Source organism: Canis aureus, chromosome 3 (genome assembly GCF_053574225.1).
Source record: "Canis aureus isolate CA01 chromosome 3, VMU_Caureus_v.1.0, whole genome shotgun sequence".
Taxonomy (NCBI): domain Eukaryota; kingdom Metazoa; phylum Chordata; class Mammalia; order Carnivora; family Canidae; genus Canis; species Canis aureus.
The window spans coordinates 32,376,830-32,393,005 of NC_135613.1; the positions used below are offsets into that span (position 1 = coordinate 32,376,830).

Below are 16,176 nucleotides of genomic sequence, written 5' to 3' on the forward strand. Positions count from 1 at the left end.
GATGCTGAAGGGACCCTGAGGTTATTAAGCTTTAGTAAGTTTTGGCCAGTGGTCCTATTTGTGTAAAAGCACATTATTTCTTAAAATATTTGGCTCTTTGTAGGTGGTTTTCCGTCTGCGGGCAGGATGGGCCTCCTGCCTCAGATTCTTGACAGGTGACACTTGAGTGGCCAAGCATGGGTCTGTGGTCCCTGCAGGACCTGCCCCTGGGAGGTCTGGGGGCCAGGGATGCTAGTTGGGATGGAAACCGTGTTAAACTAACCCTAAACCAGTTAGTGAAGCTAGGCTGGGCTGGTTACCAGTTCCCTGTGAGGATTATCTACCAGTAGTACAGGGAATCCAAGTTCACCTGATTCTCCAGACAAACAGAAATGTCTGATGAGGGGAACCGTTTGTTTTTTACAGAAGAGCAGTGTTGGGGGGAATCTGTGGAGCAGGCAAAGTGCACTGTGGGCACTAGTGTATTTTACAGGGTTGTGCAGCCATGTCTATGGTAGATTTTAAGACATTTTACAATTTTATTTAAATTTTTTTTTAAATTTTTTTCTATTTTTTTAATCTTTTTTTTTTTTTTTTTTTTTAAGATTTTTTATTTAGTAGAGACAGAGAGAGAGAGAGAGAGTCAGAGACACAGGCAGAGGGAGAAGCAGGCTCCATGCAGGGAGCCCGATGCGGGACTCGATTCCCGGTCTCCAGGATCAGGCCCTGGGCTGAAGGCGGCGCTAAACCACTGAGCCACCCGGGCCGCCCCTAATTTTTTTCTAAAGATTTTATTTACTTGAGAGAGAGAGGCAGAGACACAGGCAGAGGGAGAAGCAGACTCCCTGTGGGGACCCCGATGGGGGACTTGATCCTAGGACTCTAGGATCACAGCCTGAGCCAAAGGGAGATGCACAACCACTAAACCACCCAGGTGTCCCTGTCCACTTTAAAAAAAAAATTCAGTTAATTAACATAGTGTATCATTAGTTTCAGAGGTAGATCTCAGTGATTCATCAGTGTATAAGACACCCAGTGCTCATCCCACCATATGCCCTCCTTAATGCCTGTCACCCAGTTACCCCATCCCCCCCACCCAGATTTTAGGACATTGTCATCCATCCCCCCATGACCCCCTGTCCCCTGGCAACTCCTGGTCTACCTTCTGTCTCAGGGTTTACCTCTCCCAAACATTTCTATACATGGAGTCCTGCAACATGTGGTCTTCTGGAGCAGGATTCTCCCATCATGTTTGCAGGGCTCACCCATGTCTTGGCTTTCGTGAGGATCAAACCGGTTTTGTTTTGTTTTTGTTTTTTTTAAGATTTTTTGATTTATTCATTGGAGAGGGAGAAGCAGACTCCTTGCTGAGCTGGGAGCCTGATGCAGGGCTTGAACCCAGGACCTGAAGATCATGACCTGAGCTGAAGGCAGACTCCTAACCATCTGAGCCACCCAGGCGCCCCCACACTGTCTATTTTTAAATATAATTTTTTCTCTTTTTTTTTTTTTTAATTTATTTATGATAGTCACACACACATTGAGAGAGAGAGAGAGGCAGAGACACAGGCAGAGGGAGAAGCAGGCTCCATGCACCGGGAGCCCGACGTGGGATTCGATCCCGGGTCTCCAGGATCGCGCTCTGGGCCAAAGGCAGGCGCTAAACCGCTGCGCCACCCAGGGATCCCTATAATTTTTTTCTCTTAACCTTAACTTTTTTCTTCCTTTGCCTTGAAGTTGTTTTGAATACAAAGCAGCCTTAAACTTAGTGTTTTGCCCTGTGGGCTTTAGCGAAGCTCCCAGGGTAGAGTGGTGGAGGCTTCCAGTTTTTGTCCTTTACCTATGGAGCTGTGTGCTGGGCTGGAGCTGCCCCAGGCTCTCCATCACTTAATGAACGGAGTCTGCAGCTGAACCATCAGCTTGCCTGAGGACCCTCACTGGAACGACAATATAGTTCCTTCTACCTGTCAGAGTGGCTGGGGTGGGGCCTCATGCCCAGATCATGGGGCTCTGTGGGGTGTCTCTGGGGTGAGGGCTACAGTGTCTACAGGAGGCACGATGGGGTCTTAGAAATTCAAGTTAGATGCCCACTTCAAACCTCTCAGGAGATGACCACTTTGTGAACTACAAAGTCACTTAAAATCACTTGTCTAAAAAGCAGGTAAATGTGCAGTTCTAATCGTCAGTGACTTTTTTAAATTTATTTTTTAAATTTGTATTTATTTATTCATGAGAGACACAGAGTCAGAGACAGGGAAAAGCAGGCTCCCTGCAGGGAGTCCGATGCGGGACCCCATCCTGGGACTCTAAGATCAGGAGCCAAAGGCAGAAGCTCAACCACCTAGCCACCCACACGTCCCCAGTGACATTTTTAATACGGGTGACCGCTTGCTCCCTAAACTGATTGGAAACACAGGTAGAATTAACATTTCCTGGGTCCTTTGTCCACATAATTAGGAGACACTTGGTGTGAGCCTGTATCCAGCAGATGTGTCTGATTTCTCTCCAGCTATTGTCCTAACCTTAGCAGTTGGGCTTTCTTTAAACCACACACTCATTTTCATCCTCTCACACTTTAGGCCTTGGGTTAATGTTTGTGTGCAAGTGACCCTGAGTGACATGGATCACTGATACACAGATTTTCTTGATGATCCAGTCCAGTGCTGTAAATGCTTTGTCTCTTCTCTTGATTTCCTTAACATCTTTTTTTTCTGTAGCTTAACTTTATTCCAACAATACAGTATATGACATATACAAACTGTTAGTGGACCTTTGGTCTCAGTGAGGTTTTGGAGTCAGTCATACTTGGATTTTTTGCCTGCAGGGGGCGCCCCTCACCTCGATGTTTTCCAGCTATAGACCAATCTCTGCGCGCATTTTCTTGTGTTGCAGTAAAAGCTGAAAATAAAAATAATTTCTACGATTGTAGGTCCCCACAGCTTGCTGACCTCTGTCCTGGATCCAGGCCAGTGGACACAGAAGCTCAAGGGGAGCCTGTCCTCCCTGAGGCCAGTTCTGCAGTGGGGCTACTAGCCTTTTTCTTTTTGGGGGGCCCCTGGGGGGAGGCTTTTGTTTCAAGCTCAGCATGCCTTCCCCTTCTGTGCCTGGCCGCTGGGTCCCCACAGCTCTGCTCATGCCTGTGCTTTTTGACCTGCCTCTGTGGGTTCAGGTTCTGCTCCGTTAGCCACATCCTGGCCTGCTCACCTTGCCTGTGGTCCCTGGCTGCCCATATGGCTCACCACACTGGGGCATATTGGACAGCAATACTTCTGCTGTATTGGACCTTATCTAATTTCATGTCAGTTGGCAGCTATGTTTTTAGAAGCTTTTGAAAGTAGTGTGTATCTGTTTAACAAATGAGCATATCCCTAAGCCAAACACTGATTTCTAGAGAAACCGATCTAGTGTTGCTGATATTTAAGCTTTCAGGTTTTAGAAAAGCACTTGTGCCTAAAATATAAATCATAGCCTTAAGATACTACAGAGGAGGCAGAAGAACCGCCACTGTGTGGAGATGCCAGATGTTGAAAAGAGACGATTGGTTGGGGTAGCTGCCGGGGGGACTGGTGCATCTAGGTGTAACAGAACCACACTGACCTCGCCCACTGCTTCCAGAACTTGCCCAGGGCCAGGAACACACCTGGTCTTCCCAGCCCACGGTAGGTGAGATGCTGACACCAGGTGTGTTGAAAGTGGGCTACATGACGTGAATCATGCTGGTGGTTTCATTTTGCCTAATAACCTCAAGGGTAGTGGGAAGAGGGTGTTGTAGACGGGCCAGGACTCCTGGCTGCCGAGCCTCATATTGGGGAAACAGTTGGCTTGGGCTCCAGTGGCTCAGGAGCTACCTGAAATTCCTCCAGGAGTTCCTGGGTTCTTGTGTGTGCAGCCTGCGTGCTTTGCAAAAACTACTTTGATTTCCAAAATGAATTTATTTCTTACTATATGTAAAGAAGTCCTAGCTTGAAAGCTTTTTATGTAGTGGTTCTCAAGGCGTGGTTCCAGGATTTCCAGGATTCCAGCTGTCCCCATAGCCCTTTCAGAAGATCCCAGGCTTAAAACCATTTGCTGTTTGCTGTTCTCAGTCTCCCCAAAGTGTGCCAAAGGCTCTGTCAGGCTCCCGCCCACTGCGTACCAGTCCTCCCTGTGATGCCTGATGGGCTGTGTTTGTATTGTGAAGACCTGCAACAGCCCCAGATTGGCCCCAAGCCTGTGAACTCCCTGAAGCACCAGGCTCAGACTCCAGGTGTTGTTTTCCTCTCAGGACAGGAAGGAAGGGGGATAGAGCTACTCGGTGTGGTTGGCCACTGTGACACCTGTGGAGCACGAGACCCTGGGGGCTGTAATGAGGCTGCTGTGCGTCACTCCAGCCTACAGCTTGCTAGTTTAAGAGCAGCTGTAAGAAACCTTGCTTCCAAAATGCTTTTTAGTGCTTTTCTCTGAAAATATGGGCTGAATGGTGTCTCCTGTGGCCCTGTGGGTTAGGGGTGGTCTGAATTCCTTTACTTGGGCCTTCCTCTTTGTCCTCTGCATGGTAGCACTTGGCCTGCTTCTCAGGGAGTCACATGTGCAGTCTCCTTTGGCCTCTCTGCCCTGAATGGAAACTCGGAGTTGGTGCCAGCCTATGCACGTTGCCAGCACTGGATGGAATCCAGGTGAGCTGCCATGAGCTCTGATGGAGGTGGGCTTGATGGGCATGTGGGAATGTGTCCTCTTCCCAGGGCTGGGGAGACTGCCCAGGATGGACATGCAGGGGGCAAGGAGTGGGTTGAGTAGGAGGGCTCCAGGGAGACACCAAGCTGAGCAGGAGGTATGGATCTGGGGTTTCAGGGGTCCCCACAGTCCCACCAACCTTGGGGGTGGAGTGCCCATAGAGAGAGTCCTGAGTAAAGACACTGGTCTAGCTGTGTCTCCCTTGGTACTGACTATGAGAGTTTGGAGCATAGGTGCCACATCAGGGCATCACCCTGCCCCAGCTGTGTTGCCAGCAGATGCTCCCGGCCATGTGTCCAAGTGTGGCTCCCAGTGGGTGTGTAACCCATAAAACAAGGGGCTTCATCAGAGTGCCTGTGAGGACACATGTCCTGTAGAGTTGACAGAACTGTCAGCACCTTCAGGGAGGGCCTGGTTCCTGCCCCACTCAGGGCACATGGGGCATGGGGCATCACCGTTTCCCCCAAGAGGAAGATTTCCAGGTCTTTATGAGGAAGAGCCCCCCACCCCCCCCCCACCCCCGGCCACATTTCATGCATGCAGTTCTGGACACATCCCAGTTAGTGGGAGATGCTCAGCAGGATTTCCTGCAGACGGGGAACCTCGCTGAGCCTTGCCGTGTTGGCCGCACGTTCCCCCCCCCCCCCCCCCCGGTCTGTGTCCTTAGGGGTCTGTGGATCAGGCTGCTACTGCTGGTCCCCATGAGCAGTCCTGCTGGGGGCAGGTGGGTTGGTTTCCAGTGACCATTGGCTTCTTGTTTGGGCCGATTCTTCCCTCTGAGGCAGACAGGTTTGTTGCACAAAATGCATCATTTGGACAGTGTGGAAGCTGCGCAAGGGGCAGGGGAGGATGTTGGCAGAGTAAGGCAGGGCCGGTTTCAGCTCAAGGACCAACCTAGGCTTTGTCTCATTACTGTGTCCTGTTCCTGCTTTTGGCTTACCTTTTTTTCTTTAAGATTCTTCAATTTTGTGATGACAACTATTTTTCTTTAAATCACTAAGTAACTAGAATTTCTGAGGAAGAGGAGTCGTTTTATTTTTTTCTTCCTACTCAGTTGCAGTAATATCAGGCGTTGGGGGAGTTGCAAACCATTCTCTGACAGCAGAGCTCTGTGTGTTGCCACGCATTCTGTCCACACGGATGGCAGACACTTTCCAGAGAGCAGCAGTGTGGTGTGTGTCCATCCTGCTGGGCTCAGTCTTCCTCTCCACGTGATGCTTGGGATTTAGTCCAGTTTTGAACCATTTATGTAGAAAAGACATGTTGAAAAAAAAAGGCAAAACATGTTGCAGATGAATTCATAACTTTAAATCTTAAAATTTCAGAAAGTTTCACTAAAATTCATATTCAGTCTCAGCTTTTTGTTTTGAGGTTAAATTTTTTTCTTAAATTTTTTTATTTGTTTGAGAGAGAGCACAAGCAGGGAGGGAGTGACAGAGGGAGAAGCAGACTCCCCACTGAGCAGGGAGCTGGATGCAGGACTCTATCCCAGGACCCTGGGACCACAACCTGAGTTGAAGGCAGACGCTTCACCAGCTGAGCCACCCAGGCCCCTGAGGTTGAAAGTTTTATAAAATTGAACAGATGGGGGTAGGTTTGTGTCCTAAACCAAGATTAAGGAGGGGGGTGGGGCGCCTGGGTGGCTCAGTAAGTAGAGCATGTGACTAGATCTTGGGGTGAAGACTTAGAACCCCATGTTGGGTGTAGAGTCTACTTTTTTTTTTTTTTTTTTTAAGATTTTATTCATGAGAGAGACACAGGCAGAGGGAGAAACAGCTCCATGCTGGGAGCCCGATGTGGGACTTGATCCCTGTACCCTGGGATCATGCCCTGAGCCGAAGACAGATGCCCAAACGCTGAGCGACCCAGGCTTTCCTATAGTCTACTTTAAAAACACATGAGGGCAGCCCGGGTGGCTCAGCAGTTTGGTGCCGCCTTCAGCCTAAAGCGTGATCCTGGAGACCTGGGATCAAGTCCCACATCGGGCTCCCTGCACGGAGCCTGCTTCTCCCTCTGCCTGTCTCTGCCTCTCTCTCTGTGTCTCTCATGAATAAATAAAATCTTTTTTAAAAAAGTTTAAAAACATACATGAAGGGGCAGTGAATGCAGTTTTTTATCTAATTTTGCTGGACAGTGCATTATGATGGATCCTTGTCATCTGTTCACATCAAGCCGACTTAACAGTGGCCAGAGGGAGACCCTTGGTGTCGCTAAGGCAAGAAGAGCCCCAGGCCAGGTCCTGAAATTTGACCTCACTGCCCTCCCTGGCATGAAGGATCCAAAGAATTGTCCTGCCAAACGCTGTTCAAAAGGGCATGTTTCCTTTGAAGAAATGGGATGGCCTAATCTGCTCTGCAGTCCACTGATGCTTCATGCAGATGAATTTGAGGTGAGCAGAAGCTCCTGTGCTGCGTGTGATGCATTCTGTCCATACAGGGCAAGCACGCACTTTCCAGAAGCATCTATTCCAAGCAGCACAACTTGCAAAGTATCAGGTTAGGCACTTGAGGGCAGCATTTTTCTGCATCCTGAGTGCTGATCAATCTGACAAGTTGAGAGCGACCCCACACCTCAGAACCAAAAACGTCCCCAGTGAGGCTAGGGGCCGACTGCTGCCCACACCTACCACTTGTGGAGGAGAGGCTATCGGTGCCCTGTAGTGCAGCGGCCCAAGTGTGCAGGGCGAGAGCAGCCAGCAAGTGTCGGCTGCGACTTGAGGGGATGGTCCAACTTGGGCACGCCCTGGGGGCATGCACAGTATGATTATAAATACAAATGTCTCCTTTCCCACACATTAGCCTGGCGAAAGTGACTGGGCTGCTACTGTGGTTCTGTGCACTGTGGGTGCCTCTGCTCTGCCGTTTCTGCTGTTTGCCCCTGCTGCCCACAGCCTTGCCTCCCAGGGCTGTGTCGCCATTTAGAGCGTTCGCACTGTGGGGTTGCAGGTTGGTGCCCACGGGGAGCCTCTGCTCCCCACACTGGGAACATGCAAACCTCAAGGCTTGCTTTCCTAATGTTATTTTTTCCTATAAGTAACACTTGTGCCTAAAAATGGTGCTGTTGACATATTCTGGCAGGCTCTCAGGGGCTGTGTTCTCTAGGAGGTGCCGAGTGTGCAACACGGCGGTTTCCTGTTGCCACTTCTACTACTTCTGCCTCTGCAGGATCCAGTGTGTTCTTGGGTGTTCTGTCTGGGGGCGTGGGCTGTTTAACATAAAATTAACCTGAAAGGTTCCCATGGAGGCAGGAGTGCGCCTGTCCTGACCTCTGGTGGCCAGTGCCTGTGGTTCTTGGGTTTTTGTTTTAATGAGGCCTTAAACTAAACCCTGGAGGTTTTGTTAAAACAGATTATCAGTGATACTGGAGACCCCCTGCAGTGTCTGGCCCTGAGTGTGTGGGCTCGGGCACCCCCTGAGTGGGCTCAGAGCAGACCATCTTGGGCATACTGTGTGGCCCAGGGGTCAGGGAGGGCACCCGCCCATGTGTTCACCGAATGCTAGACCTCGCTGGGCCACAGGCTGGCTCCGTTCACTCCTCCATTGGCCCTGATTTGAAGTGAAGGCAGAAGTGTTCCTGCTGCATAATCCTGAGATGGGGTGGGGAGACTCCCATTTCCTGCTGAGGGGAGCAGCCTGCAAGGTTCCAGCTGCATGGAGGGGGCTCCCTGGACATCTCCCCCACTTAATGTGTGGCGCACAATCCAGAGGGAAGCCCCAGGGGTAGGAAGGCCAGCAGAAAAGAGAAAGAAGGGCTCCTGACTGGGGGCTGTCCCTCATGGTAGATTTGGGATTGAGAGATTGCCCTGGGCTTCCCAGGAGCATGGCCTTGCTGATCCTCATGTGCTCTGTCCTTGAGCCTCGGGGGTGGGGTGGGGGTGGGGCTTTCAGAAGCTCCAGTCCCCTCCTGGTGTGCAGCTGGCTATTGTCCATCTCAGGACCATGGGCCTGCGCTCAGCGGGGTGGTGGCCTCTTCAAAATCACCCACTCCCATTGCTGTGTCTCGACTGGCTCCCAGGGCCCACCCCGCAGGATGGGTGACACAGGCATTCCTGAGCTAGGCAGCCTCTGAAGATCTTGCCCCAGAGAGTCCCTGGGTCTCCGAATAAGAAATCTTGCTCCATGTCTTATAGTTTATTTGATCAAGCCTAAAATTGGAAGTAAAACTAGATTACAGGATTCAAAAAGATGAACAGGTTCTCTGTGTGGCCCACTCTCAGGGATCCTCCGCTACACAGGATTGAGGTTTACCTCCAAGGTCAGAAAGTGGAAAGACCTGAATGAGGCATTGGCTGGCTTTGGGGACAGCAGACCTTGATAACCTCCCAGGGTGTCCTCATATCCGTTCCCCCGGCATCTCCATTAGGGAAGTGTGGGCAGCATTTGGTCAAACTAGGGCCTGACAAGCTGCCAGGAGCATGTTAACCCCTATGGAAGGTGTGAGGGGAGCCCCGTGCGCCTCTGTCCGGCTCTGCTGGCCCATGGTGAAGCTTCAACTTCCCTGGCTGCTAAGAGGGAATACGTGGGGCCCATTGGGTGGTGTTGCCCTGTGTTCCTGCCCCTATCGGCAAGAACTGTGAGGCCACTTTGCTCTGAAGCCCCTTTTCAACTGGGTGCCCGTCACCCTCTGAGGTGGTTTCCGCTCAGAGACCCTGCTCTGTCCTCGCTGTCCCAACCCTGTCTTACCTGGCTTTGTTTTATGTTTGGTTTGTGACATTTGTGGGGAAATGAGGCTTGAGCTGTGCTCACCCGTCCTTGGCAAGTGCCTCTGTCCAGCCAGGACTGGCAGAGCCAAGGGGAGCAGATCCTGCCTCAACGTGGCTCCACAGTAAATCCATGACCTTGGAGGGTGAGCATCGGGTCCCTCGTTCGGATTTTTGCCAGCACCTTTCCTTGCTCTGGAAACGGCTCTTCTGCTCATCTCGCTTGTTTGCCTTTAGATTAACCCTCTGCCTCCCCTCCACCTCCTTTGTGGAAACCTCGGGTTTGAGCCAGGGTTCTGCAGGTGGGCTCCACAGGCATGGGCCTTGCTCCCTCTGTCCCTTCCAACACCCTCCTCCCAGAACAGCAAGCCAAGCATCCTCTGCATGGAAACGGGCTTCCACATGCTTCCTTTGGGGTGAGGGCCTGTCTCTGGAGGACCCAGCATTCATGTCCATTAGATGGGCTGCTGAAGTCCGTGTTTTGGGGGAATCACTGTAGAGATAAACATCTGGCTAAATCTCTCTTTCTTGTACCAAGAACACTGTGGTTGAAGCGGAACCTGATGTTGGAACAGTTGCCCTGAATCAGAACTAGACTAACATGCCTCAGCTCTCAGGACAGGAGCAAGTGTGCAGGACAGATGCCGAGTCCAGAAGGACAGCCTACCCAGGCGCCTCCAGCCTGGCCTCCTGGGGTACGCTGACCCTGGACATGGGGCCTGCGACCAGGTTGCCCCCCCAGACCCTCAGGTCCCTGTCCATCTCTGCTCCACGGGACTTGTGTTTCAGCTTTGCAGAGAAGACAGATCTATTGTGGCTGCTTGTGTCTTTTCTCATCTCCCGCTTCTCTTTCCAGGGACGTGTCTTCCCTCCTGCATCTGGTGAGCTTGCCCTTAGGTTTCGTTTGGCCTACACACAAATGTTGACATAATAGCTTTTAAAGATCACGTGCTCTGTGCTGGCACGGTCTGGAGGGTCTATGTGATGGTTAAGACCGTGGAGTGGTCAATGTGATCCTTCCTTGGGCCCTCCCACCCTCAAGGTACACCCCCGCATCTGTGCTGGCCTTGCAGCTGGGGGGGTGGGAGTACAGACGGACACACCTGCTGCCTTCACCTGTTGCAGGTGAGAACAGTAAAGACAGGTGTCTTCTGAAGGCCTGGGCTAGGAGTGAACGAAACAGGGGTGAGCTGGGAGTGCATGGTGGCCTCTTGGCCTCAGACCATGTGACTCAGCAGGGCAAGGTGATGGGACTTCACTCAGCATCTCAGTGGCTTCATCCCCATTTCCTCTGCCTTCCAGAAGTATCTTGGGGTTCACTTGCAGGTTGGAGCTTTGTGAAGAGGTCCCCTGATTGATCCTGGGGCACTTTGGGCCAGGGTGCTAGGGAGAGTGGGTGCCCACATGCCACATTCTATGCATTCAGCCACCTAGGAACCCGGTTGCCCAGCCAGTCAAGGGAGCTCATTTCTCAGGAGGTGAGACTCGCCTGCTGCTCTGCCATCGCTGGAGGCACCATCCTGCCTCTGGGAGTTGGCTGGCAGCCGTCCAGGATGATGTGATACAGTGTCTCACTGCCCTCTCTACCCATGCAGAGGTGGGCCTTCCTCCAGAAGTGGGACCCTCTGTGACCAGCTGTGCTTCAGCCTTGCTCTGTTCCTTCACGTCCTGTCCTGTCCTGGTGAGGTTTCCAATGGGGCTCCAGTTCCCTGTGACTCGGAGCTACAGGTGGGTTTGTGTCCAGGGCTCCTTGCTGCGCACTTCCTGCTTGGCCCAGCCTGTGCTTTGCGTCTTCTGATGTTTGCCAGGAAATAGTTACCACATCCCTCATAACGCTGATAAAGGTTAGGGTTTGATCCCTGAACTAAGCACTTTTTCCTTAATGACATGAATCCTAGTTTCATTTGTTTTTCTTTACATCAATAATTGAGGCTTACGTAGAGGAGGAATAGTTGTGTGAGGCCTTGGAGTGCCTGGTGGCTGGCCATCCCTCCTCAAGGGTGATTCCTGGGAGCTACAGTGGGTCCCAGAGCTGTGCTCTGCTGGATGGCAGGTCTGTCTCTGAGGACATGATAGAGGTCCAGAGTCTTCATCTGCTTGGCCAGTGTACAGGGAGCAGGATCACAGGCTGTTCTGAATGCTTGAGCTGCCTCTGCCCATCCTGCTCTGACACATTGGCCTCCCCTAAGCCATTCTTTACCCTGGACTTCAATGCTAAGCATTTGAAGGACCATGTGCTACCTGACCATGGAGCAGTACAGCCACTGGGGCGGAGCAGGGAGGTGCAGGCAGCGGCCACCAGGACAAGCACATGGGAGATGATCAGGAGCCAGAGCCCTCTCAGCTAATAGTCAAGTGTCTTTTCAACTTAACACTCTTAGACCATTTGAATATATTCTAGAAGCCATTTTCACTGTCCAAAAAGGTAGGCAAATGTGTTTTCAGTAATAGCTTAAGTAAATTGTTACAATTTAAAATCTAGGAAAGCCATGAAACCTTTTGCTCAGAAGTCCTCGGTCAGCTAGTCTGTGTCTCTTGAATAGGATTAAGGAGATGCTGATCCCCAGCTGTCTAGAAGGACCTTTAGAGACCATGGGCTATGTGTGCATGTTGAGGGCCCTTGGCCCAGTTCCTTGGGGGCGATGAACCCTGTCCCTAGGGCCCAGAGTATAGACAGGGCCACTGGGGATGGGTAAGGGTAACACCTGCTCTGGGGCCTGTGCATCCCCTCAGCTCTGAGGGACTCTGGGCTGGGGCCACTCTCACTCTCTGTTCCCAGCTGACCTGGGCTTCTCCCCCTGTGCCCACTTCTTTCTCTGAAGTTCCCTATTTCAGTGGTCTCCAGATCTTATTGGTACCACTGTAACTGAGCCCTTGGGGGACTGACTGTCTCTGCTGAAGGGCTTGTGTTCAGTGGGAATGGTCACCAAGTGGCTTCAAGAGGAGTCAGAGCAGCAGGTTACAGAAAGATAAGCAAAGGTTGCAGACACCAGGTCTGCTTTCTGGAGAACATTGGTCTGAGGGCTGCAGCCAGCCTGGCAGGCTGAGGGGAGCAAGTACATGCTGCTCAGGGCCAGTCTGCAGGGCCTAGAGTGAGCACCTCCCCCACTGGCTTGTCTTTTGCAGGACCCTGGGGACAGGCACGGCCTGCTCCCCAGAACTGCCTCAACCCCTCCACTGCTTTGATGCACTGCTGGAGAGGGGCCTGGCGGCCCTGCTGGCGCTCACACTGAGGCACTGGGCTGGGATTGATAAAAGTCTTTATAAAGTTCCTTGACTCTAGCACTTAGCTATACGCAGAATGGCATCTTACATATGTTGGACAGAAATAAGAGGATCAAGCCTCGGCCAGAAAGGTTCCAGAACTGCAGAGACCTGTTCGATCTGATCCTCACCTGTGAAGAGAGAGTGTACGATCAGGTGGTAGAAGGTAAGGCCCCAGACTGAGTGTGCGCCGTGCCTGGGCTCTCATCTCTGCCCATCACGGTCACCGTGGCTGCCCTGACGTGTCTGTTGGTTCCTGTGGGCTGAGAAGGTGGGTATGGCCGTAGTGAGGTGGCTGGGACTCTCCTGCCTCCGTGGCCTCTGGCTGGCCACATGCATCGGAGCAGAGCACCAGTGTGTGGGCTGACTCTGTGGTGCAGGTTTTAAGGTCTTTGGGGCACAGGAAGAGTATGTGTGAAGTGGAGGAACCAGGGGACTGGTTTTTCATGAGTGAAATGCTCTGGGATGCTTTCCCCCAGGACAGCCTGGCTGTTCGTGAGACGAGGTCGAGAATCACCACGTTTCCTTGAGTTATACGGTGTTCAGTGTGAGTCTCCTTCTCAGGAAGGAAGTCCTCAGCCTGGTTTATCACCCCAAGGCCAGAGGCGGCTGGAGCCGGTGGCCCCTTGCCCTCCTGTGACCTGGTTCCGAGGCCTCTGACAGTTGTGTCATCTTGTTCCTGTCAGATCTGAATTCCAGAGAGCAGGAGACCTGCCAGCCGGTGCACGTGATCAATGTGGACATTCAGGACAACCACGAGGAGGCCACCCTGGGGGCATTCCTCATCTGTGAGCTGTGCCAGTGTGTGAGTATCCTGCACCTGCTCCTGGGCCCAGGACCCTCTCCTCCTGACACACGATTTTACCAGGAAAGGGGCTATCATGCGATTCCATTTGTGCTCACGTTTGACTTACTTTCAAATACTAAAACCCAAGTAGATGCAGAGCTGCCCACAGGTTTGCGTATCGACCAAATGGCTTTGGCTTAACTTGCCCCCTATGCTTTCTGTTTGCTTGATGGTCATGCAGTGCCCTGCTCAGTCTGGCCGTGTGTGCCCATAAGAGCTTCTGCCAAAACCCTAGTCATATCTGGCAGAGCCCAGGGGCCCCAGAGGTGGTGTCCAAGCTCCGTGGATGCTGTAATGTGCTCCTCTTCACCCTCAGGACCGATCAGTCCTTGGACTTCCCCCGGTGGCCCTGGGTATCCTCCCTTGTGTAGAAAATCATGGGGGCTTTGCAGCTGCTGTGAGGTGTGCTCAGAGCAAAAACATTTCCTCTTAGATACGACAAAAGGACCTAGGGACCTACCCAGGAAGAGACCCATATGTCCTATACTGTTTTCCTCCTGGGAGATTTGCATTTAGGTCAGCTGACTTTGAGTGACAGAAAAATGAGGGAGACAGATGGCTTACCAAGAAGTCCAGAGACAGGTGGGCCTGGACTCATTTGCCATGTGAGGGGCCCAGGTCCTGCTTTCATGTTGTTGCGCCCAGAACAGCTTCTGTTCCCAAGATGCCTCATGGCCCAGCGTGGCTGCTGAAGCTCTAGCAGTTGTGCCTTTGTTCTGGCCACCACGCAAGAGAAAGGGCTGAAGAGGGACACATGTCCCAGAAGTTGCACACGTGACTTCCATTTGGGTCACCCTGATTAGAAACAAGTTACAGAGGGGTTGCTCTTCACATCAGAGAGGCACTGCTTACAGGCTAGGCCTGGGGCCAATGACCAGCCTCAGCCGCCGTCCAGCCCATACCAGCCCTGAATCATCCTTGGGCTGTCCATCGGCAGCACTTGCTCCTTTAGGGCAGTGGTTCGCCACCAGGGGATGTCTGGCCATATCTGCACACACATATGGATCTCACAACCTGGAGGGATGGTAGTGACAGCTAGTGGGTGGAGGCCACTGAAGGGTATGGGCCAGCTTTCTCACTCAGTGCCCTAGCAGGCGACTACCTTTGCAGAGTGTGGGCAGGGGGTCTGTGAAGTTCCAAAGTTCACGTCCTGGGGCAGCCACTCTGTGCCTCGGGGTGCAACTATCCTGAACCCTCCATCCTCAGGCCGCGGCCTGGGGTGGGTGAGAAGGAGCCTCCAGGGCCCAGGACGGCCCCAGGACAGGTGGGAGGCAGCTCAGCGGTGATAGACCAAACCCCCAGCCCCGGCTGTGCCCACGGGGGCGCCCCTACCTCTGCACCTGCTCTAGTCGGCCTGTGTGCTCCCTCCAGATTCAGCACACGGAGGACATGGAGAACGAGATCGACGAGCTGCTTCAGGAGTTCGAGGAGAAGAGTGGCAGAGCCTTCCTGCACACGGTCTGCTTCTACTGAGCCGCCTGGCCTGGCGCGCCGCCCCCTCCTGAAGCGCCTTGTTGAGCTTCCTTTTGTTAATATTTTTTCCCTCCTGATATTTGTTTTTACCTTTAGGTATTCTGCCGGCCAACGGTAGCAGTACCCAATAAATTGTACATATGAAACGCAAAGCTACACATAAATGCCAGATTAAAAACAATCAAGTTTCTCTGTCCGCTTTGACTTAACGAGTGGGATGTTGATTATAAAGTTTTTTTTTTCTTTAACCAAAACAGTAAACAACGGTTTCTAGTACCTTTCCCCCATGCATTTGTGGCTTCATTGTGGCTCCTTCGTTCCACCCTCAAACATGCTGTAATGTACAAATAATCTGAATAAAGCAATGGGCTTGGTCTTACTAGGAAAGAATTTAACAGTGGTCCAATAAGTTGATGTTGCCATTTGTCTTTGCTCTGGCCTGGTCCTGCTGGCCTGGGCCCTCTGGAGGGACCCCTGGGCCTGACCCTGCCACTTACACCATTTCTGAAGTTGGGAGGTGGGACCCTGAGCCTGTGGGGGCCCTGACTTCCTAGCAGTACCCTGAGGTCCTGCTGCCCACGAGGACTGCTGGAAGCATGGAGCCCTTCTCCTATGGCAGCTTCTGGGGCCGGTATCAGATGTCCCCTCACTTCCCCATGACCCCTCCTGACTTCCAGAGGTTTTGGAAAACCTCAGGTCTCCATGGGGAAGTGTCGGGGACTCCTGAGTTCATGTGCCATCCTGGGGCTGTGGACTCCTCCTCAGGCTCCCGGGTTCAGGGGGCAGCCTGAGGAGAGCAGTGGACAGTGGCCTGGACTTTCAGGCTGCCCAGTCCCGAAGGGAGGATGCCACCACTGTGGGGCATTCTTTGGTCTTTGCTGGGCCATTGGCTATGGCTTTGGAGTGAGCTCCCTGGCAGCTCCCCAGCGGCCCTGCAGGCCCTCTGCTAAAGGCAGGTGCTTGCGACCCCGAAACCCTGGAGGAAGGTCCGGGGAGGAGCCCCAGGGCCCTCTCCAGGACTGCTCGTTCTGGTCGGGACGTGGCCTGGGGCCAGGGGCGCCGGGCGGGAGACGACGGCCCGGCCTGGCCAAATGGGGACGAGATCCCGCCCCGCGGCCCCCGGGGAGGGGTCCGGCCGGCGGCGCGGGGCGGGGCGGGCGGCGCGGCCCCTCCCGGGAGGCGGGCGCGGAGGGCGGGCAGG

At 52.8% G+C, this 16,176-nt stretch overlaps 1 protein-coding gene and 2 long non-coding RNA genes across 3 annotated transcripts in view; 2 read left to right on the forward strand and 1 right to left on the reverse strand.

The window, feature by feature from the left end:
• The window catches only part of SSU72 (SSU72 homolog, RNA polymerase II CTD phosphatase), a 29,302-nt gene extending 13,937 nt beyond the window's left edge, over positions 1 to 15,365 (forward strand). The window contains exons 3-5 of the mRNA XM_077891647.1: positions 12,682 to 12,821; positions 13,342 to 13,460; positions 14,874 to 15,365. Coding sequence (XP_077747773.1) covers positions 12,682 to 12,821; positions 13,342 to 13,460; positions 14,874 to 14,975 — 361 coding nt within the window. The 3' untranslated portion in view covers positions 14,976 to 15,365. The remainder of the gene's footprint in view (positions 1 to 12,681; positions 12,822 to 13,341; positions 13,461 to 14,873) is intronic.
• Positions 1,538 to 11,119, forward strand: LOC144310544 (uncharacterized). Its single transcript, XR_013376244.1, has 3 exons — positions 1,538 to 4,634; positions 6,827 to 7,081; positions 9,930 to 11,119. It is a non-coding gene; the product is annotated as an uncharacterized LOC144310544 (long non-coding RNA).
• Positions 13,111 to 16,102, reverse strand: LOC144310545 (uncharacterized). Its single transcript, XR_013376245.1, has 2 exons — positions 14,835 to 16,102; positions 13,111 to 14,516 (listed from the first exon to the last, which is right to left on the reverse strand). It is a non-coding gene; the product is annotated as an uncharacterized LOC144310545 (long non-coding RNA).
• Positions 16,103 to 16,176: the final 74 nt, after the last annotated feature.